At 43.5% G+C, this 24,318-nt stretch overlaps 1 protein-coding gene across 2 annotated transcripts in view; it reads left to right on the plus strand.

Annotated features, from left to right (window-relative positions):
- Positions 1–1,342: 1,342 nt before the first annotated feature.
- The window catches only part of LOC139449617 (solute carrier family 4 member 11-like), a 51,322-nt gene continuing 28,346 nt past the window's right edge, over positions 1,343–24,318 (plus strand). Inside the window, exons 1-2 of one of the 2 annotated variants that reach the window (XM_071231091.1) lie at positions 1,343–1,395; positions 20,163–20,500. In XM_071231091.1, the coding sequence (XP_071087192.1) occupies positions 1,388–1,395; positions 20,163–20,500 (346 nt within the window). In that variant the 5' untranslated portion in view covers positions 1,343–1,387. Of the gene's footprint in view, positions 1,396–14,085; positions 14,205–20,162; positions 20,501–24,318 lie in introns of those variants that run through there. The other variant, XM_071231090.1, reaches the window with a different exon arrangement.

Consider the following 24,318-nt stretch of genomic DNA (forward strand, 5'->3'; position numbering starts at 1 on the left):
CTCATCTCACTCAAGGCTCTGTTACTCCACTCATCTCACTCAAGGCTCTCTTACTCCTGTCATCTCACTCAATGCCCTCTTACTCCACCCATCTCACTCAAGGCTCTGTTACTCCACTCATCTCACTCAAGGCTCTGTTACTCCACTCATCTCACTCAAGGCTCTGTTACTCCACTCATCTCACTCAAGGCCCTGTTACTCCACTCATCTCACTCAAGGCTCTGTTACTCCACTCATCTCACTCAAGGCTCTGTTACTCCACTCATCTCACTCAAGGCTCTCTTACTCCACTCATCTCACTCAAGGCTCTGTTACTCCACTCATCTCACTCAAGGCTCTCTTACTCCACTCATCTCACTCAAGGCTCTGTTACTCCACTCATCTCACTCAAGGCTCTGTTACTCCACTCATCTCACTCAAGGCTCTGTTACTCCACTCATCTCACTCAAGGCTCTGTTACTCCACTCATCTCACTCAAGGCCCTGTTACTCCACTCATCTCACTCAAGGCCCTGTTACTCCACTCATCTCACTCAAGGCTCTCTTACTCCAGTCACCTCACTCAAGGCTCTCTTACTCCACCCATCTCACTCAAGGCCCTCTTACTCCACTCATCTCACTCAAGGCACTCTTGCTCCATCTATCTCACTCAAGACTCAGTCCTTCACAATGCTTCTCAAATACCTGATCCTAACAGTACTACTGCACATACACTGTACATCTCATTCTGCAAACACTAAACTGTTTGTATTTTTCCAGAAAAAATGTACTAAAACTTGTTTATAACTTTCCACTTTATAGTCTATAGTTTTTTTATGATAAATTGTTTCAGCAAAATCCTATCCTCATATATTGTATTTTACTAAATGTTTTGCAGCAAGTAGCTCATGGTCATAACACTGCATCCGTTTTCATGTATGTTCAAAGTTGATGGAGTTCTGTGTAAACTCTCACTGTTTAATTGACCATGTGTTACATAACAAACATGATGTAGCTTTTGTTGTCCCTGGGGCCGGGACGTGACACCTCCCTACCCCGCTCCATACCCTGTGGTACACACATGTTGTGATAGACACCCTCCAGTGATGCTACTTACCGGCTACATATAAGGTTCATTTCACTTGTTGTACTTAGCCCAAGGCTGTCCCCCCAGCTCGTGTACATCGTACAATCTCACTTACACCTGTAATAGAATGGCTTGGTATTGGAATGACAAAGGCTGTGTTTCCCAGGCCTTGAGTGACAGTGCTGGCTATCAGCTGATAGGCTGGTTGTGTACGTCCTTCCCTGCCCCTGAGGTAGCGCTGTGCACGCTCCTAGTAACCTTGTCTGTACAGCCTCATCACTTTGTTACACTGGAGCAAGGTTAGCATCATTACGCTACAGTCATGCCAAAGTAAGTGGATTATCTCTTTTACTTTTTTAAATATTTTATTACTCTGTCTTTTATATTCATGATATATGCTGTGAAAATTAAAATATGATTTTTGGAGATTAGCAAATTGATTTTATGTTCAGACCCTTTAAGGTTTTTTCCAGGTGATTATATTGTTATACATCACTTACTTGGGTTAATGATGTAACAAACAAAGAATGATTAGACATTTATTTTTGTGACAGAAGTGTGACTTACTTACTTATATTGGATATTTAGCGTGTGCTTTCCGACAGTAAGTGTTTGTCGCACACTGTGAAGTGTGATAGTTAGAAAAGGTGTTTGAGATAAAAGATAAACATATTCAATAAATTCATGAGTGAGTGAGTGAGTATGGTTTTGTGCCGATTTAATATATTGGAAATATACTAGTCTGTCTCACAGTCCCTGAACCATATTATTTTCCCTTCCGCCCAGCCCTTTCTGTGGTGCAAAAGTCATCAAGTCCTCAGGTTCAAAGTCTGAATCTCCTATCTCTCCAGGACTCATGTTCAGTTTAAATGGAGTTATTTGGTTCTAACACAGTTATATAATTTCAGAGACTAAGCGTTAGTCTAAAAATACACTTACATGTTTGTGCTGTTTTCTGAATTAATATAAATCAGGTATAGTTTGAAGGCAGGAGTGAGAGAGTGTCTTCCCAAGGTTGTGTTGAGTGTTGTATTGTAATTCAAGTAGGGACTTGAAGACTTTCAGGGTCCGCTGTGCACCCGGCCATCACTTGTGCTTCTGTAAGCGGGACCTCCCCAGGATCCCTGTCCAGCAGCAGTCAGTGTGGACTGTGGTCCATTGGTCCATCAGTCGCTGACAGGGAAACATCCTCTAGCTTTAACTAATTGGACCTTTCATAAAGTTCATAATTAAATAACAATAGCTTTTGCATGGATTATGAATGATTTTGTGAATAAGTCAGATGGAAAGTATGTGTTTCAAACTCAATTTGTGGTTTTCAAAGATGGATGTAGCCAGAAACTACTTACCTTATTCGGCGTAATAAGCTCCCAGGGCACTCTCAAAATTACAAATAGGGGGCTCTTATTAGAATGTTATTTTGGTGAAAAGAACAGAGTTGAAAGATAAATTTCGTGGTTTATGCTGACAGCCTGAAATGTTTATGTGCGACAGATATATTTTTCCACGATTAAATGCCCATAATTTAGGGTGCATATAACAAATGAGTGTGTATTATACGCGAATAAATAAGTCTTGTGTACATTGATCAATCGGAAGGGGTGCTAATTGTTCACTTGCCAATATCTTAGCATATGTCGCCGTGGGGGTATTATGTCGAATACGATATGTGTATATGCAGGGATCCGAAAATATACTACTCAAAATTTGATAAGGATCACTAGGTGATATGTGTGTAAGTTACCACAAACATAACAAAAGACATGACTCTGACTCAGAAACGTGTTTAATCATGTTATGAATGAAAATTCATGAACGGCATGAACTTGTATCAATATGGAATGTTTGAAATCTGCAAACACCAAAAGGCATTTCATTAAAAAATGTGAACAGCAAACAAGAGAAAGAATTACACAGTTATGAGGGATAGTCCATCATTACACTTAGTTGATGAAGTGTCAATATCGAGTATGACCTCCCCTTGCATCAATGACGGCCTGACAACGTCGAGATATGCTGTCAATAAGCACCCGGATGTTCCCAATGGGAAGGTTGTTCCACTCTTCCACGAGGGCATGTCCGAGCTCTGCCAAAGTCGTGGGTTGTGCACTACGGCGTGAAAGGGCAACCTGCAGCATGTTCCAGACATGCTCAATCGGGTTCAAGTCCGGCGAGCGCGCTGGCCAATCCATGCGGACAATTGTCTCCTGCTCAAGGTACTGCTCAACCACCCTGGCGCAATGAGGACGGGCGTTATCATCCATCAGGATGAACTCAGGGCCAACAGCACCAGCGTAGGGTCTGACGTAAACATCGAGGATCTCATCCCGGTACCTCACCCCCGTCATTGTTCCTCTCTCCAGGACATGAAGATCTGTCCTTCCATCTCTGTTGATTCCACCCCAGACCATGATGGAACCACCACCATAACGGTCATGTTCACTGATGTTGGCATCATGGAAACGTTCACGTTGTCGTCGCCACACCCGCTGCCTCCTGTCTGTAAAGTCCAAACAATACCTGGACTCATCGGTGAACAGAACTGGAACCCAATCGTTCCGTGTCCAAGAGACATGATCTTCAGCCCATTCCAATCGCTCCCGCCGGTGTCGAACAGTCAGGGGGATTCGGACACATGCCCTTCTCGAGTAGAGACACTGCATTGTGAAGACGATTCCGTATTGTCTGAGTGGACACATTCACCCCCGAGGCGTTCAGGAGGTCGTTACGTAGGCTGGTTGCTGTCCAGAAGGGATGACGTCGTGCCTGAAGAGCCACAAAATGATCTTGGCGTTGGGTTGTCGACCTCTGACGACCACCCCCATGTTGGTGTGCTGCTGTACCAAAATTTTGCTGTCGGGACCAGGCCCTGCTTACAACGCTCTGGCTGACGTTTAGTGCATTGGCAACGTCACGTTGTGAATAGCCAGCATCAAGCATTCCAATACATCTGCCCAGTTGTTCTGTCGTCAGGCGACGCCTTACACGTTGAGGGGGCATTGCGTAGATAAACGTAGTGTAAACACTCAATTGAGTTTACAGTTTCAGAATGAATCAGACACCGTTGCCTGATTGGAAATCGTGCAATGGTAGCAAAAGCATGAACTGTGATGTGAAACGCATTTGCCATGGCATGAAATGCACGTGCACGTGTGTTGGAGACGTTTTTGATTTCACTTGAACACAATATTGCCAGTTATGCAGTTATTTTGTTTTTTTATTAAGAAAAATATCTACGATCCTTATCAAATTTTGAGTAGTATATTTGTAATTTGGTTCACGTCTACCTCATATTTGACAGTTACCAGTGGACGTGCATGTATAAATATAATAATAAAAGAATAAAATCAAGGGTCACTTTCATAAAATATATTGTGTTTTCTTGAGTATACTGCAAACCTTTTTTCCATAAACACACCACAATGAGTTTTGATGTTTTTTTCCCCCACACAAACTAATGACATTACCATGAGCATGTAACACCAGAAATACCATGTCAACAAATCTGTATGGAAGTACGCAATTTAATCCTGTTATTACACTCTCTGGTTATAAAAAAATGTTCATTGTATATATGGACTTATGTGAGTAATCTATTTTATTAGATTTATTCAAAACTTCATTCAATATTTTCTACATAATTTCGGCAAATTCATGTGTGAAGTGTGAAAACCTGGGTTCAATTTCCGACATGGGTACAATGTGTGAAGCCCATTTTTGGTGTTACCTGCCTGGATGTTGCTGGAATATTGCTAAAAGCGGCGTATAATCAAACTCTCTCACTGTCTGGTTTAGACTCTGTTATGTACTGACAGCCATCATATAGCTGGAATTTAGCTGAGTACAGCGTTAAACAATCAAACAAACCAGTGTTCCCGTTTACCGGTAATTACCAGTTTTTTATCGGTAACATTAGGCTTATACCGGTAATCATGTTACTGCCAGTCCCTGTGGACCAGCAAATAAAGTACCTTATAAATCTATGTTGCTGAACAAAACATTGGCGATATTCATATTAGTATATTTTTTTAATAAAGTCAGCTTGTCAGTTGCCATCTGGGTTTCCCCTTGTCTATTTTTAGTGCTATTAAATAAGATATTTTGCTTTGCTTCAAGGTTAAATATATATCTGGAGCGATTTAGTCGCGAAATATTCCAAAAAAGAGAGTTGAAAAAAGTAAAACCGGGTAATTTTCATTCGTTTTTTCATTTGTTGAAAGTTGGGACTGACAAAAATTAGGGGGAACTGGTAATTTTTAGAGTTGCCAGTCCTGGTGGACTGGCAGTTTAAAAAGCCAGCAGGAATACTGCAAACAAACAAACAAACAAACAAAGATCTTGTCCTCAGCTGTAATGTGGCATGAATATTGAGATATGTTTTCCCGAAGGTTTGCTCCTTTCTGAAACTCTATTACAATATCATGATAATGCACAGACTGTGGAATCTGGAATCTGAACATTATACCCTATCCATCTTGTAGGTTTACTTAGATACATGTTCTTTCTTTATTATCATCAGTAAATAAATATGATCAGTTATCTTTTCTACACAAACAGGCAATATATTGTTCAAATTGAGGTATTCAACATTTTCAGTGAACTACAAGTTTTCTTGTATTCCAAATGAGTTGAGCATTAAGCCTCTTTTAGCGATATTTAACTAATGTCACTGTTGGACACCAATACACAATTTACGCATGTGGGAGTTCGAACCAGGGCCTTAGAGAACAGGCAAACCCTTTAACCACGAGGCTACCACCACCTTATTTGGTGCAGTCAGTGGCATGCATTAGAGTTCAAGTCAGTGCTCCTCCATGCTAGTATTGGCACTCACACGAGCACGCACAGAGGTGCAATAGTCTTGAATGCAAACCCCTTATCACCTCACCTGACTGACTGATGACGTATGGCAGGTACAGTTCAAGGCAGTGCTGCACCCTGGATTCAGTCAGATGTGTACCCGAATCCCACCAGTGAAGGACTTGGGTATACAAACCCATGGGCCATCGAATTATAAATATCCAACTTATTAGACGTAGGATTTATTTATGATGTTTCCAGTCAACGACTGGTTATTTGTGTTCCCCTTGTCACTGACCCGGGGGCCTTCAGGGAGGTGTCATCAAAGACTCCATATCAGTAAAGCTGATGACGTCAATACAAAATTGAATCGTTACTGGACAGAAAAAACTTTTAGATTTACACTTCCTATAAATCTGACGTAGTTCACTTTGGGGATTTTGTTATTTTGTATTTTGTAAATCACCATGATCATACTTCCTTGACGTTGATGACTATTATCCAGCCCTTAACACTGCCCCCTTCGTAGTGTCACCTGCCATGATCTTCATGGAAGATTACTAAAGGCAGAATCAAACTCTGCTCACTCACTCACTCACTCACTCATTATCTTGTGTTTATCAACATTGGTGATCAGTGGCTTTTTAGAAAATTGAATGCACAGCAAGGGGGATTACTTACCACCTCATCTGCATGATTTGTCTACAGCTTTGCAAAGAGGATGTTTGTGACATCACCTCGTCATGGAAATGTGAACAAGCAAAACCTGTATGTGTACCATGTTAAACAGCATCAGTAAAGAATTACAGCTGAGCTTATGACATTATACTCTCCGTAAAGAAGTAGGGTTAAGTTTTTGGACATTGTGCTCCTGATTCACTGTAATTTCTTAGGGGTAGGGTAATGCTGTAATAAAAAGTTGAAAACACACCAACATATCACTATGTTTTAATAGCCAACAACACAATTATCAATTCCCATGCAGAAAGGAAAGCCTGTTCTCAGTTCAGCTGAGCAGAGATATGCATTAAGACTTTCAATTTCACTCAAGACACAAAGACACAAAACTAACAAGGTTTTGTGTAGATAGCGTCATAGATTAATGGGTTACGGTGACATAGACATGTAAGGCGCCTCTGTTTGCTCTTCAGAGTTGCCTCTCTTAGACCAGATGATTGATGATTGACGAGAAACCAGTGATCCTGGGTTCAAATCCCAGTTAGCTCTGATATTGTATTTTGGTTGTCAGTAACATACTTGTACCTTGGTTGCACGAAGGGATAATTGTCTAAGACATGCATCACTTTGGGCTTTCCTCCCACGTTATGTTGACATGATATAACTGAAATACTGTTGAGAGCAGCGGTAGTCCCATGATGATCTCTACAGCCTGACAAGCTTGGGTCAGTCACTGTGAAGGTGAGGTGAGGTGAAATGGGATTTAACGTCGCGTCCAAGATTATTGCACTTATATAGCGACGTGCATGTACATGTACGTGCGTGTGTTTGTGTGGCTGCTTGTACTAGTCCGGACAGATGCCAATTTATAGTGCTAGCTCACTGAGATACCAGGCCGCAGTTTAACATGAATACCCCACTCAGACACAGTATACTGACTCAGAGCCGACCAGTCCTTGTTTTAGCCCCTTAATGCCGAGCTCCAGACAGGGTAACAACAAGTACCATCTTTTAACGTCTTTTGGTATGATGCGGTCGGGGATCGAACCCCAGACCTTCCGCTCTCCGGGCAGACGCTATACCACTAGACCACGGAGGCGGTCTCACTGTGAAGGAGGCGCACAGACAGATACATCTTGTGTAAGATGGGGTGTCTGATCTTGACCGTGTGAGCGAGACTTTGGCCAGAAAAGTGTTTGTTTCAAGTTTGTTTTGTGTGTTTGTTTGTTGTTAAACTCCCAGTTAGCAATATTCCAGCTATATGACGGCGGTTTGTAAATTATTGAGTGTGGACCAGACAATCCAGTGATTGACATCATGAACATCGATCCATGTAATTGGGATACAATGACATGCATCAACCAAGTCAGCATTGTTTGAAGTAATAAGTGAGAAAGTGTGTTGGTAGGACATGGTGATGGGCAGTACTTTGTCAGCATGGTTGGAGATTAGAAGTAATTGTTTGACTGACCCATGGCTGCCCTGACCACTGACCAATGGCTGCCCTGACCACTGACCAATGGCTGCCCTGACCACTGACCCAATGGCTGCCCTGACCACTGACCAATGGCTGCCCTGACCACTGACCAATGGCTGCCCTGACCACTGACCCAATGGCTGCCCTGACCACTGACCAATGGCTGCCCTGACCACTGACCAATGGCTGCCCTGACCACTGACCAATGGCTGCCCTGACCACTGACCAATGGCTGCCCTGACCACTGACCAATGGCTGCCCTGACTACTGACCAATGGCTGCCCTGACTACTGACCAATGGCTGCCCTGACCACTGACCAATGGCTGCCCTGACCACTGACCCATGGCTGCCTGATCCCCACATTCCCATCATTGAGTAATAATTGATGAGAAGGAGAATTCCTGGTGTTCACACACTGAGCAGACTTCAGTCAGGGAGATCTGGGCTCGCTGACCCCCGAACAGAACAAACAAGCAAAGAAAACTAGAACATTACGCCAGATTTATCACGATACACTTGAAGTTGTTTTTCCTTCTTTACCAGAATTGAAAATATAAGTTGTTCTCCTTCACTAGTTAATAAGATGTGACAGTTGTCTTGCATAACACGGTTTGACCAGCGACTGAGCCAGGTATTTTAGGTTGTCGATATTCAGCCACATCTCTAAATGTTGGTGACAGTTCCCTAATTGAAACTGACAGTTTTCCAATTATATTTACTATATTTCAATCTCATTAAAATCGGATCAAAGATCTGAAGACATCCCGTTACGGGTCATGTCAAAACGACCTTTCATCCAACCAATCAGAGCGTCGCTTACCAGACCATGAAAGTGACAGTCAGAATGTGATTTTATGATCATGCAACCATGAATGTGTTAACACAGAGCATTCCGAATGAGGGTGATGGGATTTATGACTGAATCCATACAATCTGTCGTATAGCCATTCCAGAATGTTCATTTGTTCCATTTTCAAATTTTTAATCGGCTTGGACCAGTACTTCTTGTGACTGCCAGTTCCTGTGGACAGGCAAATAAAGTACCTTGTAAATCTTTGTTGTTGAACAAGACATCAGTGATATTCATGTAAGTATATTTTTCAAACGAAGTCAGGTTACCATCAGGATTTCCTCTTTTCGATTTTGAGGGGGGAATAACATTTTGCTTTGCTTCGGGGTTAAATATATATTTGTAGCGACTCAGCCTCGAAATATTAAAAAACAAAACTTGTGACAGAACTTTGTGTGAATGACGTGTAGATCTTAGTATGTTACTACAGAGATGGCATCAGTGCATTGAACATGATGTTGAAAGAATTAAAACAAGGTAATTTTCATACGATTTTTTATTTGTTGAAAGTTTGGACTGACAAAAAATTGGGGGGAACTGGTAATATTTAGATTTGCCAAAAGTTTCAGTTTCAAAAGCCAGCGGGAAGACTGCATGTGACATTAATGTGGTGTTCTTTAACTTAGTTTGGGTGGTATATTAAAACCTATCACAGCATTAATTGTCTGGATTACTGGGTTTCCAAAGAAACAAGGTTTCAGTGTGCGGCTTGGGTACACCTGTGACCACCCCCTTGCTGTAATGACCTCCCAGTCACAGTGGCACAACAAAGGAAGTACCAGGTGAACCGCCCTGGAAGGTTATGATTATATATATGAAGGGAATGACAGTAACGTGTGTCTGAATCAGTAGGTGATGGCTCAGTGTACATCTGGAGTGTCAGGTCAGGCTAACATTAGTAGGTCATACATTGTACCTTGATTGTCATCACTTCACACTCAATATATAGAACAAATACAAGCTAACAGACAATGTATAATTTTCCCAAAATTTCAGTCAGACAACCAGACTGGCAACATTGCAAAGTTACCAGACACGATAAAATATTAAAATGTACAGATTTGTCACTGTTTTGTTGAGATAAATAAATGTTTGGAATCTCAGATATTTTGTACCCCTCTAAATACATAAAAGCTGCATAGATAAAAAGACTGAGGGTCAGATACAAGAATGATCCTTTGGTCCTCCATGTATTTTACTCTTTTTTTTCATGAATTCTGATTTTGTTTGTTGTTTAACACTGCACTCAGCAATATTCCAGCTATATGACGGCGGTCGGTAAATGATCAAGTGTGGACCAGACAATCCAGTGATTGACATCATGAGCATCAATCCACCCAATTGGGATACGATGACATGGATCAACCAAGTCAGCGAGCCTGACCGTCTGATCCTGTTAGTCACCTCTTACAGCAAGCATGAGTTCTTGAAGACCTATTCTAACCCGGATCTTCACAGGTTTTTTTTATCATGGCTACACACACAAGACTTTCATCCTTTGTGTTTAATGTGAACAACACTGGGTCAGCATCCATATATGACCCACAACTGTTTCACAATGTTGCTTTTGCAGTGTTAGAATTAACGGGGTCCCAGGATCTGTGAGGCTTCTTGTTGCAGTAATTGAATCTGGGGACCCCCTCAGTTTTTCATTTTGATGTTTTGGTCATCATTTGGTCATGACCTCACGGTTGTCATTCTGCCCATACTGAACACTGCTGTTCACATACCCTGAAGCAGAACGCTGAATAGTAAACTAGCATGAGTTTCATGGAATACATCAGTGTGGCAGGTTCCCTACAATTCCTTTCACGGGACGTTTCTCCAAAGTGTCAATAAAGCACTAGTTTATGATACTTGAGGCTGATGTAGGAGTGATGTGGTGGTGGCCTCTGGTCAGATAATGGCTGCCTTCATGGTCATAGTGAGTCTCAGCCATGGTACCAGCAGGTACAGAAGGAATTGCCTCTCAGTGTCAGGGTGGAGCGCATGTTGTTGTGCCGTGGTACTACCAGGTCTAGGAGGAACTGCTTGTCGAGGGGCTGGGTGGAGCACCCATTGTTGCACCATGCTTGGATGGTTAGTTGGTATATCACTTGGCTTCCTTAAAATCTATCATGTGACAACTTGTTATTGAAGGGTATCTTGATGGGATAGAGGTATACAGGGGTCATTGGAGATGGCCAGGGTAAGTTAGAAATTGTAGAGTATAGAGATAGTCAGGGAGGGGTGTATGGGGGTAAGGGAGATGGCTGCTGGTGAGGTGGAAATGGTAGAGCATACAGATGGCCAGGGAGGAGTGTATGGGGGTAAGGGAGATGGCTGCTGGTGAGGTGAAAATGGTAGAGCATACAGATGGCCAGGGAGGTGTGTATGGGGGTAAGGGAGATGGCTGCTGGTGAGGTGGAAATGGTAGAGTGTACAGATGGCCAGGGAGGGGTGTATCGGAGGTGGAAATGGTAGAGCATACAGATGGCCAGGGAGGTGTGTATGGGGGTAAGGGAGATGGCTGCTGGTGAGGTGGAAATGGTAGAGTGTACAGATGGCCAGGGAGGGGTGTATGGGGGTAAGGGAGATGGCAGGGGGTGAGGTGGAAATGGTAGAGCATACAGATGGCCAGGGAGGTGTGTATCGGTGGTGGAAATGGTAGAGCGTACAGATGGCCAGGGAGGTGTGTATCGGTGGTGGAAATGGTAGAGCATACAGATGGCCAGGGAGGTGTGTATCGGTGGTGGAAATGGTAGAGCGTACAGATGGCCAGGGAGGTGTGTATTGGTGGTGGAGATGGTAGAGCGTACAGATGGCCAGGGAGGTGTGTATCGGTGGTTGAAATGGTAGAGCATACAGATGGCCAGGGAGGTGTGTATCGGTGGTGGAAATGGTAGAGCGTACAGATGGCCAGGGAGGTGTGTATCGGTGGTTGAAATGGTAGAGCATACAGATGGCCAGGGAGGTGTGTATCGGTGGTGGAAATGGTAGAGCATACAGATGGCCAGGGAGGTGTGTATCGGTGGTGGAAATGGTAGAGCATACAGATGGCCAGGGAGGTGTGGGGGCATACAGGGGATGCCTGGGGGTGAGGTGGAAATTGGTATAGTATAAGTAGACCAAGGAGTAAGGTGAGATAACAGTGGCAAGGTTAGAAACAGCTGAGATTCAGGGGCTTTCACTGTTACACAAGCATCATCATCATACCAGGTGTTCCTGAGATGAAGGTCACTGAGCTTCAGACTGCAACCTGAGGAGGCTGTCCAGTCATGCATGCTGTGCTCCTGGGGAACAGTTCACTTGGTGGGATACACAATACGGCATCATACTCAAACATACAATATACAAGTTTATGTTTTATTGCACAGATTTGTTTTTGTTTCACTGATAAAGAACCTGATCTTGGAAGAATCATCTCTTTTCCCTTTTCAATGATGTATTATAGGTGTGTATTACGATGGGGCACATAAGTGTCAAGCCCCTATATAATACAGTCTCGTTAATCCAACATGGCAGGTTGCATATGATCATGTCTGATTAATGAGTATGTCGGATGAATTAAATTAAGTAGTATTATAGCTAAAATGGATAGAATTATCATTAAACCGCCCGCACGTTATCAGAAATGAGCGGGCCACTGTAACTTGATAATGCCCTCATATTGCTTGACGACGGGCCATTATCAAGCCCGTTGTTAGGTGACGTCATAGGGTAGAGAAAATGACGTCACGCATTATAGTGACGTCATCCAGTTTGTTCTATGACGTTTCCATATTTGTAAAATGTGGTCAGTGACATTCGTGTTGATTGCAGTAAATGTTTCAAAACCGATGTTATTGTTTCTTTTTATTTGATAACAAATTCCATCCATTTTAGCTATAATAACGGTAACGCTCTTTTTCAGGGCATTATCATTTGCAGAAGCCCTCGGTCTTTTCAACTGCCCTCCTTCGTTGGGCAGTTGATAGAAGACCTCAGGCTTCTGCAAATGATAATGCCCTGAAAAATAGCATTACCCTTATATCAACGCTCGTGATCGAAAATCGTATAACTACACGATAGATAACAAACACTTTGTAATAGAAAAAAGAAAAAGGAAATATTCATATTGTTATATTACATTGTTAGTGGACTATGTTTTGTAAGCATACAACCTACAAAGTTTAACACAGAACTACTGTTACGGGCTGTATGACTGATTCAAAATACTTTTAAAAGCATAGTCTGGAATGAAAGTTTGAAACGTGTCGCAAAGCTCAAGAACACTGCTTTCTTTGTGGCTAATGTCCACTTCCTGGTAGTCATTATTGGTTTGTGAAAGATTAAAGATTGTGAAAGGTCATTCTGACGTGACCTGTAATGGAATGTCTTCAGTGGTAGTGAGAACTTGTATCTGATGTTTGTTTGATTGTTGTTTAACGCTGCATTCAGCAATATTCCAGCAATATGATGGCGGTCTGTAAATAATCAAATCTGGACCAGACAATCCAGTGATTGACATCATTAGTTTCAGACAATTGGGATGCGATGACATGGATCAACCCATGCTTGCTATAAAAGGCGACTATGCTTGTCGTAAGTGGCAACTAACGGGATCAGGAGGTTGAAGCATGTCATCGATCCCAATTGCGTGGAACGATGTTCATGATATCAATCACTGGATTGTCTGGTCCAGACTCGATATTTACAGACCGCCAAGTGAGTGAGTATGTTTTTATGTCACTTTTAGCAATATACCAGCAATATCACAGCGGGGGACACCCGAGTGAGTGAGTATGGTTTTACACCGTTTTTAGCAATATTCCAGCAATATCATGGCAGGGGAAACCAGAAATGGCCTTCACACATTGTACCCATGTCAGGAATCAAACCCGGGTCTTCAGCATGACGAGCGAAGACTTTAAACACCAGGCTAAACTACCGCCCTGGGGTCACCTGAAATGGCCTTCACACGTTGTACCCATGTGAGGAATCGAACTGGGGTCTTCAGCTTGACGAGCGAACACTTTAACCACTAGGCTACCCCACCACTCCGTACTGTTGTGAGATCAATTTGTCTATGCAGAAGGGGTTATTCCTGGCTCAGAATCAACTGCAACAACAATCGTGTGAAGTCATCATGAAGGGTAAAGACTTGAGTGTTGATTTCCTTCCTGTCAGCTGAGAGATCTGATATAGACAGCAGCAGACACCACTCCAAGTTGTGACACTGGTCTAATGTGTGAATATAGTCAGCTAGAAGGTTCAATAAAAGTAGTTCTATAAGGTGATAAGAATCCCTCAACTCTTCTAATGTCAGAGCTGAAAAGGGGACGCACAAAGGCTGCTGATGGAGCTGAAAAGGGGTGAGAATAGAATTGGGGTGATTGTTATATTTATTTTCACTATCATTGATATTTCTATCCCAACTAGCATTCATCTTCTTAATGATCTGGCAGTCTGCATGAGGGTTTGCAAGTAAACATCTCTCTCAATGTTCCTTTGAGCGGCATTTAGAAGTTGGAGTACTAAGTAAGGATATGATATATGGATGAACAACTTCTTTATTACAATTAGGATTCACTTGCTTGGTAACAGTGTTAGAACCTACACCGAAACGTCGCTCCTAATTGTAATTAAGAACTTGTTCATCCATATATCTTATCCTTACTTTCTCAATGTTGTCTTTGATGCAGAGATTAAATTCGATCATGTCTGAACAAAGTCATATATATATTTGAATGACTCATGTTACCTCAGAACATCAGTGACGTGATGTTGTTCTCTGAAAGGGACAGAACCTATGATTGTGTGTCATGGTCTCCTGGGCTGTCCTTTGAATACACAGGCACTGGAATGCCATTCGCATCGCATCAGTAGCCACAACCTTTCACTGGAGAGCCACCTGTTGGTCGACATAACACTACAGGATTGTGATATAACAAAGAAAATATATGTGAAGATTATGTTGAGTTCATATTTTGTGGTTGTGTAAACCTGGTCTGAAAGTTTGTGACAGCTCTACCGTGAAGAAGAGAGGGATTTCTACATTGGTGACAGTATGTCACAGTAATGTGCTGTGGGTTGACTAGAGCAGCAGTGATAGACAACTTTCAATAGGATGTCTATAGGGTGAGCTAATACATGTACCGTAGGTCAACTACTGCAGCAATGGTAGACTGTTTTAGTCCACTAGTCCTTATAATGATATCATACAGCAAAATCCTTAATAATGGCGAAATTCTACTAGTCCTTATGACACCTTAACTATTGAGCAGTTTGGCAAGGACTATAGACTAGTGCCAATTTCTAACGCTGATGTCTATAGTGTGAGTTACTTCTCTTACTCAAGGCTGAACGGAGATCAAGGCTTATGGATGTGAGAGATGCAGATATCACAATAGGGGCGTGAAAGACAGCTATAATGTGACAAAAGTGGGCTGTTAGGTTTGATTCCCCTCGTAATTCAGTAGTTTCGAGTTCACATGTATCCATGCAGGAAGTGTTGCACCTTCGGAAAAAGGTTTTCTCAGTCAGTCACAAAAGTTTGGGACAGATGAATTTTTTTTCCGCTCCTGACATTAACTTCCTATTTTAATGGGAAGCTTGTTTGATATCCCATAATAATGTAGTGTACAGTGTAAGTTTCATCATCATGTCTCAGATAACACAAAGCTGTTTCATATGCCTTTTCCTGAGCATAAGAATTTACTTATAAGATAATCAATCATCTGTGCTTCAAGAGTATATGCCAGGTTACCTGCAGATTTAACAGCATCAGTTGAATCTATCTGTAACGTTACCGACATAAACTATATCTAACAAGGTAACCTAGTTCTGTATTGAAAAAAACACAGCATGTTTTTCTCCATTGTACTATCCGAAATCAAACAGGAACTCTTTGTTGTTGAATGAGTTCCATGTTTTGAGTGGATAATGCTCAAACATTATTACCCCCCTCCAAACAAAGTTTTGCAGGATGTAGAAACATCCGTCATGTTTTGTTTCTGGAGCATAACTAAAAAAAACATTCAATATTTTTGTTCGTGAAACTTTGTAAATTGTATACACATGAGCCATACACTGAACTGGTGCCTTTTGCTATTTCAGGAATATTTTCATACAATCTTTGATGATGATTTGGAGATTTTACGTGCGCTTTCAAACATTATGCGTAATCGAACACATTGCTACAATCTTTAGTATTACTGTATTCGACGTAATAAACGCCTAGAGCGATCTCAAAATTAGAAATAGGGGGTTCTTATTAGAATCTTATTAGAAGTTTGGTGAGAGAAAAAACAGAGTTGAAAGATTGTACATTTCGTGGTTTTTGCTGACAGCCTGAAATGATACAAAAATAAAATCTGTGCGTGTTATACACGACAGATATATTTTCCAGAATTTAATTGACCATAATTGTGGGTGCATATAACAAACGAGTGCGATTTATACACGAATAAATAAGTCTTGTGTACATTGATCAATCAGAAGGGGTGTTAATTGGGATTGTTCACTAGCTAATATATTTAGCAAATATCGCTGTGGGTGCTTATTACATCGATTACGGTAACATCTTTTTGTATAATGAAGTAGATGACATTATGTTTTGTGATTGTATGCACATATTTAAAAGGGTGTGGATATCAATTACTATCTTTTTTTAAACTTGACTCACATGTATGACAGGCATGGAGAGTATTGCACAGCCGTTGTGGGGAATGAAGATTGGGTTTTACCGTCATCAAGGTTCATATGGACAACCTTTGTCACCATAAAATTTCTAAAAATCTTAATTGCCAATACTTATATTGGATAATCCAAGGGGTTATCTGATATGTCAGACAGCACACACGGCCTGTAGACTTCACTTAAGTGCACAATGACCAAGGCCCATTATTGTTAAGGAATGGAGAGTTATGAGGATATTCCCTTACTTAAAACACATCTCAACTCTCAAACTTTAACTAAACATTCTAAAGAGCCATAAAACCTGTATTGTGAAGATCAGTTCACGACAGAGAACGGGCAACAGCAGCAGAGAGCACTATCAACTCTAAAATAATGGAGCATTCAAACAATAGAATGTCATCACAGATGTGTTTTAAATACACATCTGCAGTGATAATACTTGAACTACAGCCATCGTACATCCTGGTCATGCCTGGCTATTGTTGTCAAACTTTAGCTTCCTTTCATCAGACTCAGGCCTACATACACACATATATACATACATATCTGACTGTTAATTATTTTTGTTCACTTTGAATGTACTGATTTACATAATAAGATGTAATTAGATGCTATATTATTCCAGTATCCACTTCTGTGTTCTGTATCATGTAGTGACATCGCATACGACATGTTAAAGAGAAAGTTTGTGGATTAGAAAGTGATACACTTTTCAGTGCTGGTAACTTGAGAGAGTATTATTAGAGTAATTATAGTAATTAGGGTGGAGATGTGAAAAGGGACTTGTTATCTCGGTGGATTGGTTCATATGACAGTATGTGGCCTTGGCAGGCACCGACTGAAAACAATTCACAATGAGATTCCTCAAGTAAGTAGACATTGTTAGACACTTAGGAAGTCTTGAGTTGCTTTGACAAATATTTACATATTTTATTTGTGGATATGTAATGATCAAAACAGGGATTGGTTGGCTTAAATGTAATTTCATTAAGTAATTAAATTTAACTTTGACCTTCATAAAATTACAGATGGTTTAGGGATGGTGACATCGCCAGTGTGAGCTTATGGGTCTTTGTCATCTGTCCGTCTGTCAGTTTTTTTCTCATTTTAGGAGGGACACTCTTCATAACATCCTTGTTCACAATTTAGGAAATGTTGTCACAGCACTTGTGAGAAATAGTATAGTGTATGTCCAGTTTTGTCCACTACATGCTCACTGTTCATGTCCAAGTGTATCCCCTTCTACATTCTCCTTTTTTTCCCTTCCACCCTCCCCCTCTCCTTTCCTTCCATCCCCCTTATCTGCTCCCCCTGTCCTCTTTCCCTTCTTCCCTTCTCTTCCTCTGCTCCCCTTCCTCCCTCTCCCCTCCCCATTCTCCCCCATTCCCCTCCTCATCTTCCTCTGCTCCCCTTCCTTCTCTTCCCCCCCATCTTCCCCTTTCCCCTCCTCCCGTCTCTTCCTCTGATCACATTCCTTCCTCCCTCTCCCCTCCCCCTTCTCCCCCTTTCCCCTTCTCCTTTTCCTCTGCTTCCCTTCCTCCCTCTCCCCTCCCCCTTCTCCCCCTTTCCCCTTCTCTTTTTCCTCTGCTCCCCTTCCTCCCTCTCCCCTCCCCTCCCCCTTCTCCCCTTCTCCTTTTCCTCTGCTTCCCTTCCTCCCTCTCCCCTCCCCCTTCTCCCCCTTTCCCCTTCTCCTTTTCCTCTGCTTCCCTTCCTCCCTCTCCCCTCCCCCTTCTCCCCCTTTCCCCTTCTCTTTTTCCTCTGCTCCCCTTCCTCCCTCTCCCCTCCCCTCCCCCTTCTCCCCCTTTTCCCTTCTCTTTTTCCTCTGCTCCCCTTCCTCCCTCTCCCCTTCCTCCCCCTCCCCTCCCCTCCCCATTCTCCCCCTTCTCCTTTTCCTCTGCTCCCCTTCCTCCCTCTCCCCTCCCCCTTCTCCTTCTCCTTTTCCTCTGCTCCCCTTCCTCCCTCTCCCCTCCCCTCCCCCTTCTCCACCTTTCCCCTTCTCCTTTTCCTATGGTGGCCCAGTTGTCTAAGGTGCCGTGATTCGCAGTGCAGTTGCATCCCTTGGGCACGCCAGAAACCTATGATTGTGGGTTCGAAACCCAGTTCGCCCTAATTATGTTTCTAGGTTTGTCAACACCATACCGGTGCTTGTGGGTTTCACCAAAGTGGTAAACGTCTGAGACCTGCATCACATTAAGCTGACACACCATGATATAACTGAAATACTGTTGAAAGAGGCATTAAACCCAGCTCACTCACTCTCCACTCCCCCTCCTCTTCTCCTTTGCCTTCTCTCCAGTGTTGTATGATGACAAGTTATATGAAACACTGTATATCGACAGATTTCTATCTTTGTATCATTACATGGCCTATGTATATCAATTAATCAGTATATTATGACAAGGCCCATGTATATCAATTAATCAGTGTATTATGACAAGGCCCATGTATATCAATTAATCAGTGTATTATGACAAGGCCCATGTATATCGATATGCTGACAGCTTTGATGTGTATATAACAACTTACATCATTTCTCCTTTTTCTTTAAGGACCACAGGTTAGGAAAGTGGTTCCTAATTTTTCTTTTCATGCAGATTCAGTTTTTTTCATCTCTATGTGTCATGTCTCTCTCCATTCTCTATATGACTACACTCACTCCCTCCTTCACTCCTTCACTCACTCACTCCCTCCTTCACTCACTCCCTCCTTCACTCACTCCCTCCTTCACTCACTCACTCCCTCCTTCACTCCTTCACTCACTCACTCACTCACTCCTTCACTCTCACTCACTCCTTCACTCACTCACTCCTTCACTCACTCACCCCTTCACTCACTCACTCCCTACTTCACTCACTCACTCCTTCACTCACTCACTCCCTCCTTCACTCCTTCACTCACTCACTCACTCCTTCACTCTCACTCACTCCTTCACTCACTCACTCCCTCCTTCACTCACTCACTCCTTCACTCACTCACTCAGTCACTCACTCCTTCACTCACCCACTCCTTCACTCACTCACTCCTTCACTCACTCCTTCACTCCCTCACTGACTCCTTCACTCACTCACTCCCTGCTTCACTCCTTCACTCACTCACTCCCTCCTTCACTCACTCCCTCCTTCACTCACTCACTCACTCACTCCCTCCTTCACTCCTTCACTCACTCACTCACTCCTTCACTCACTCACTCACTCACTCCCTCCTTCACTCACTCACTCACTCGCTCCCTCCTTCACTCACTCACTCCTTCACTCACTCACTCACTCCCTCACTCCTTCACTCACTCACTCCCTCCTTCACTCACTCCCTCACTCACTCCTTCACTCACTCACTCACTCACTCCCTCACTCCTTCACTCACTCTCACTCCCTCCTTCACTCACTCACTCCTTCACTCACTCACTCCCTCCTTCACTCACTCACTCCCTCACCCACTCACTCACTCCTTCACTCACTAACTCACTCACTCCTTCACTCACTCTCACTCCCTCACTCCTTCACTCATTCACTCACTCACTCACTCACTTCCTCCTTCACTCCTTCACTCACTCACTCACTCACTCCTTCACTCCTTCACTCACTCACTCACTCACTCCTTCACTCCTTCACTCACTCATTCACTCACTGTTTCAGACGAGCCGGCAACATGGATGTCACCTCTGACAGCGCCGACAGTGGGATGGTGCGGCTACAGTCTGCCAACTTCCATAACTCAGACAACACTGGTCAGTTTGTGAATCCCTCATTTGTAGTGGAGGTCAGTAATGGGCCCCCTCCTCCGTACAACGGCACCCCTGTCGCGGACCAGACTAATGGCAATGCACAGAGTCTGCCCAACCCAGAAGCCAGCACCAGGGTCCGGATGAGGATGTCCTCCGGGGGGTCGTCTAACAGCAATGTCAACAAGAAAACATCCATCGAAAGTCAGCGCAGCTCAGTTAGTGAGGGCAAGTTTGAAGACTCCTTCACAGGTAAGAGCAAGCACAGTTCTTTAATCTGACAAGCCAGGTATTGATGGACAGGAAAGACCCGTGTGTGGATGCCTTGTACACATACTGATCACATATCTCACCATACCTCAACAATGAGACTTGGCGGTCACGCTGTTTGACCTGGTGTACAATGCACAAAATATGCATGGATGCTGCATTACACTTTTACATAACTAGAAGCCAAATGAATTTTTTCATGCCCAAATTATAGATGTCTAAATGATGTGTTAACCAATTCAGCTCAAGTCCAAAGGGTGCAATTTTTCTGTTTCCATTGTTTAGCATATTTCACTTATTCCTAAGCAGGAACCTTGCCCACCAATAACAGTCGTAACTTGTCACCATTCCCTGTAGTTCAACAGCACTTTACCTTATTGAATAAAACAGCTGTGCAATATGGTTGTACTTTCATCACCCTTGCGAGCTACAAGTCAGATAACCCCGAACCTCTTCCATTCAAGAAATGATGGTACAAGTGTCATCAGATATGAAGGTGTTTATTCTGTGGATGGATGTTCTTATAAAGGGTAAAAGGCTGTAAAAAATACAAACACAAATGGTTACTTAACCTGGTCGCTAGCATATGATATCATGTGTTTAACAAAAAGTGTCCACATTTTAAGATAATTACGGTAATTTGCTATACAACAAAAATAACAACTTTTTGTCCAAAATGCTTTAAAACAGAGTTTAAAGACGCACCTAAACAACGTAAGAAATATCCTTTTACATATAACCTTATGCGACAATAAATTATACGATAAATCGAACACATAAATTGAATGCGACAGCGTATTTAAAAAAAACATGCGAAAACTTAGTCACATTACAAGGCTTGTCAAAGCGAATTCATGACATATTATCCTATGACAGCCCAATTAAACTGTACACAAACAATCATAACCATACTATCATAAATGTGGTGTGTCACAAGTGGTCAAGACCTAATTTTCCTTATTGCGAGAGCAAACGGCGAGGTTTATCTCTCTTACCTTTACGCAACAACAAATTTGACTCATGCACAGGAGAGTTCCGACAGCCAGGGAGCATACATTGTGGAAAACTGTTACGCTGTAACAGCACAATGGTAAAACCAGCTCCCAAGTTTGAATGATGATGATTTCATGTATCACTAAGCTGAAGTCTGAACTTGGGCACTGTTAAGAGTTATGTCCCCTAGACCTGCCAGGATCCTGTGACCTGGGGTTCCCACTCTTGTTCTGATTATAATCATTGTAATGATTGTAATCTTTTCTTGTCCTATTTTGTCGTAACACTGCATTCAACAATATTCCACTTGATGACAGTGGGCCTGGCGCACTCAGCAACATTTCGCCTCTATCTTCTCCATGACAGCAACCCTTGGTTTAAGAGTTTATGTGATAGTACAACCACCTGTTATCCTTAAATACTGAATTCAGCTGAATCACTGGTATTTGCACAGATGTCCATGCAAGGCCTCAAGCACGGGCTCTGTTTCTGGTCTGTCGACCTTGAGTGTTTGACAAATAACCATGGTCCACAAACTCTTGTCAACATCAGTGTGTAGGATCAATAATTCATGTCAACAAAGTCAGACTGATCAGCAGAATGTATGAAATGTCATTTATGTTATTTTGTTTGCTTTTGACAGCATGAAAAGGAGAAAGTTGTGACATATGTTTGTGTGACGTCTGTTGTACTTGTACAGCAAACTGTCTGTGGTATTTCTGTAGCAATGGTCCTCGTGGCTACCTGAACTATTGACAGTGGTCCTTGTAGCTACCTGAACAGGTGACAGTGGTCCTCCTGGCTACCTGAACAGGTGACACTGGTCCTCCTGGCTACCTGAACAGGTGACACTGGTCCTCCTGGCTACCTGAACAGGTGACACTGGCCCTCCTGGCTACCTGAACAGGTGACACTGGTCCTCCTGGCTACCTGAACTAGTGACACTGGTCCTCCTGGCTACCTGAACTAGTGACAGTGGCCCTCCTGGCTACCTGAACAGGTGACACTGGTCCTCCTGGCTACCTGAACTAGTGACAGTGGTCCTCCTGGCTACCTGAACTAGTGACAGTGGTCCTCCTGGCTACCTGAACTAGTGACACTGGTCCTCCTGGCTACCTGAACTAGTGACAGTGGTCCTCCTGGCTACCTGAACAGGTGACACTGGTCCTCCTGGCTACCTGAACTAGTGACAGTGGTCCTCCTGGCTACCTGAACTAGTGACAGTGGTCCTCCTGGCTACCTGAACTAGTGACAGTGGTCCTCCTGGCTACCTGAACTAGTGACAGTGGTCCTCCTGGCTACCTGAACTAGTGACAGTGGCCCTCCTGGCTACCTGAACTAGTGACACTGGTCCTCCTGGCTACCTGAACTAGTGACAGTGGTCCTCCTGGCTACCTGAACTAGTGACAATGGCCCTCCTGGCTACCTGAACTAGTGACACTGGTCCTTGTGGCTACCTGAACTAGTGACAGTGGTCCTCCTGGCTACCTGAACTAATGACAGTGGTCCTCCTGGCTACCTGAACTAGTGACACTGGTCCTCCTGGCTACCTGAACTAGTGACAGTGGTCCTTGTGGCTACCTGAACTAGTGACACTGGTCCTCCTGGCTACCTGAACTAGTGACACTGGCCCTCCTGGCTACCTGAACTAGTGACACTGGCCCTCCTGGCTACCTGAACTAGTGACAGTGGTCCTTGTGGCTACCTGAACTAGTGACACAGGTCCTTGTAGCTACCTGAACAGGTGACACTGGTCCTCCTGGCTACCTGAACTAGTGACACTGGTCCTCCTGGCTACCTGAACTAGTGACACTGGTCCTCCTGGCTACCTGAACTAGTGACAGTGGTCCTCCTGGCTACCTGAACTAGTGACAGTGGTCCTCCTGGCTACCTGAACTAGTGACACTGGTCCTCCTGGCTACCTGAACAGGTGACACTGGTCCTCCTGGCTACCTGAACTAGTGACAGTGGTCCTCCTGGCTACCTGAACTAGTGACACTGGTCCTCCTGGCTACCTGAACTAGTGACAGTGGTCCTCCTGGCTACCTGAACTAGGGACACTGGTCCTCCTGGCTACCTGAACTAGTGACACTGGCCCTCCTGGCTACCTGAACTAGTGACAGTGGTCCTGGTAGCTACTTGAACAGGTGACACTGGTCCTTGTAGCTACATGAACAGGTGACAGTGGTCCTCCTGGCTACCTGAACTAGTGACAGTGGTCCTTGTGGCTACCTGAACTAGTGACACTGGTCCTCCTGGCTACCTGAAATAGTGACACTGGTCCTTGTAGCTACCTGAACACGTGACACTGGTCCTTGTCGCTACCTGAACTAGTGACACTGGTCCTTGTAGCTACCTGAACAGGTGACACTGGTCCTTGTAGCTACCTGAACACGTGACACTGGTCCTCCTGGCTACCTGAACTAGTGACAGTGGTCCTTGTGGCTACCTGAACTAGTGACACTGGTCCTCCTTGCTACCTGAACTAGTGACACTGGTCCTCCTTGCTACCTGAACTAGTGACACTGGTCCTTGTGGGTACCTGAACTAGTGACACTGGTCCTTGTAGCTACCTGAACCAGTGACACTAGTCCTTGTGGCTACCTGAACTAGTGACACTGGTCCTCCTGGCTACATGAACAGGTGACACTGGTCCTCCTGGCTACCTGAACAGGTGACACCGGTGATCCTGGCTACCTGAACATTGACTGTTTCCACATCGACTGGTGTCAGGAAGATGTGATGTTCCCACATCGACTGGTGTCAGGAAGATGTGATGTTTCCACATCTACCGGTGTCAGGAGGGT

This window comes from Haliotis cracherodii, unplaced genomic scaffold (genome assembly GCF_022045235.1).
Source record: "Haliotis cracherodii isolate W230 unplaced genomic scaffold, xgHalCrac1.p SCAF_8, whole genome shotgun sequence".
NCBI lineage: Eukaryota > Metazoa > Mollusca > Gastropoda > Lepetellida > Haliotidae > Haliotis > Haliotis cracherodii.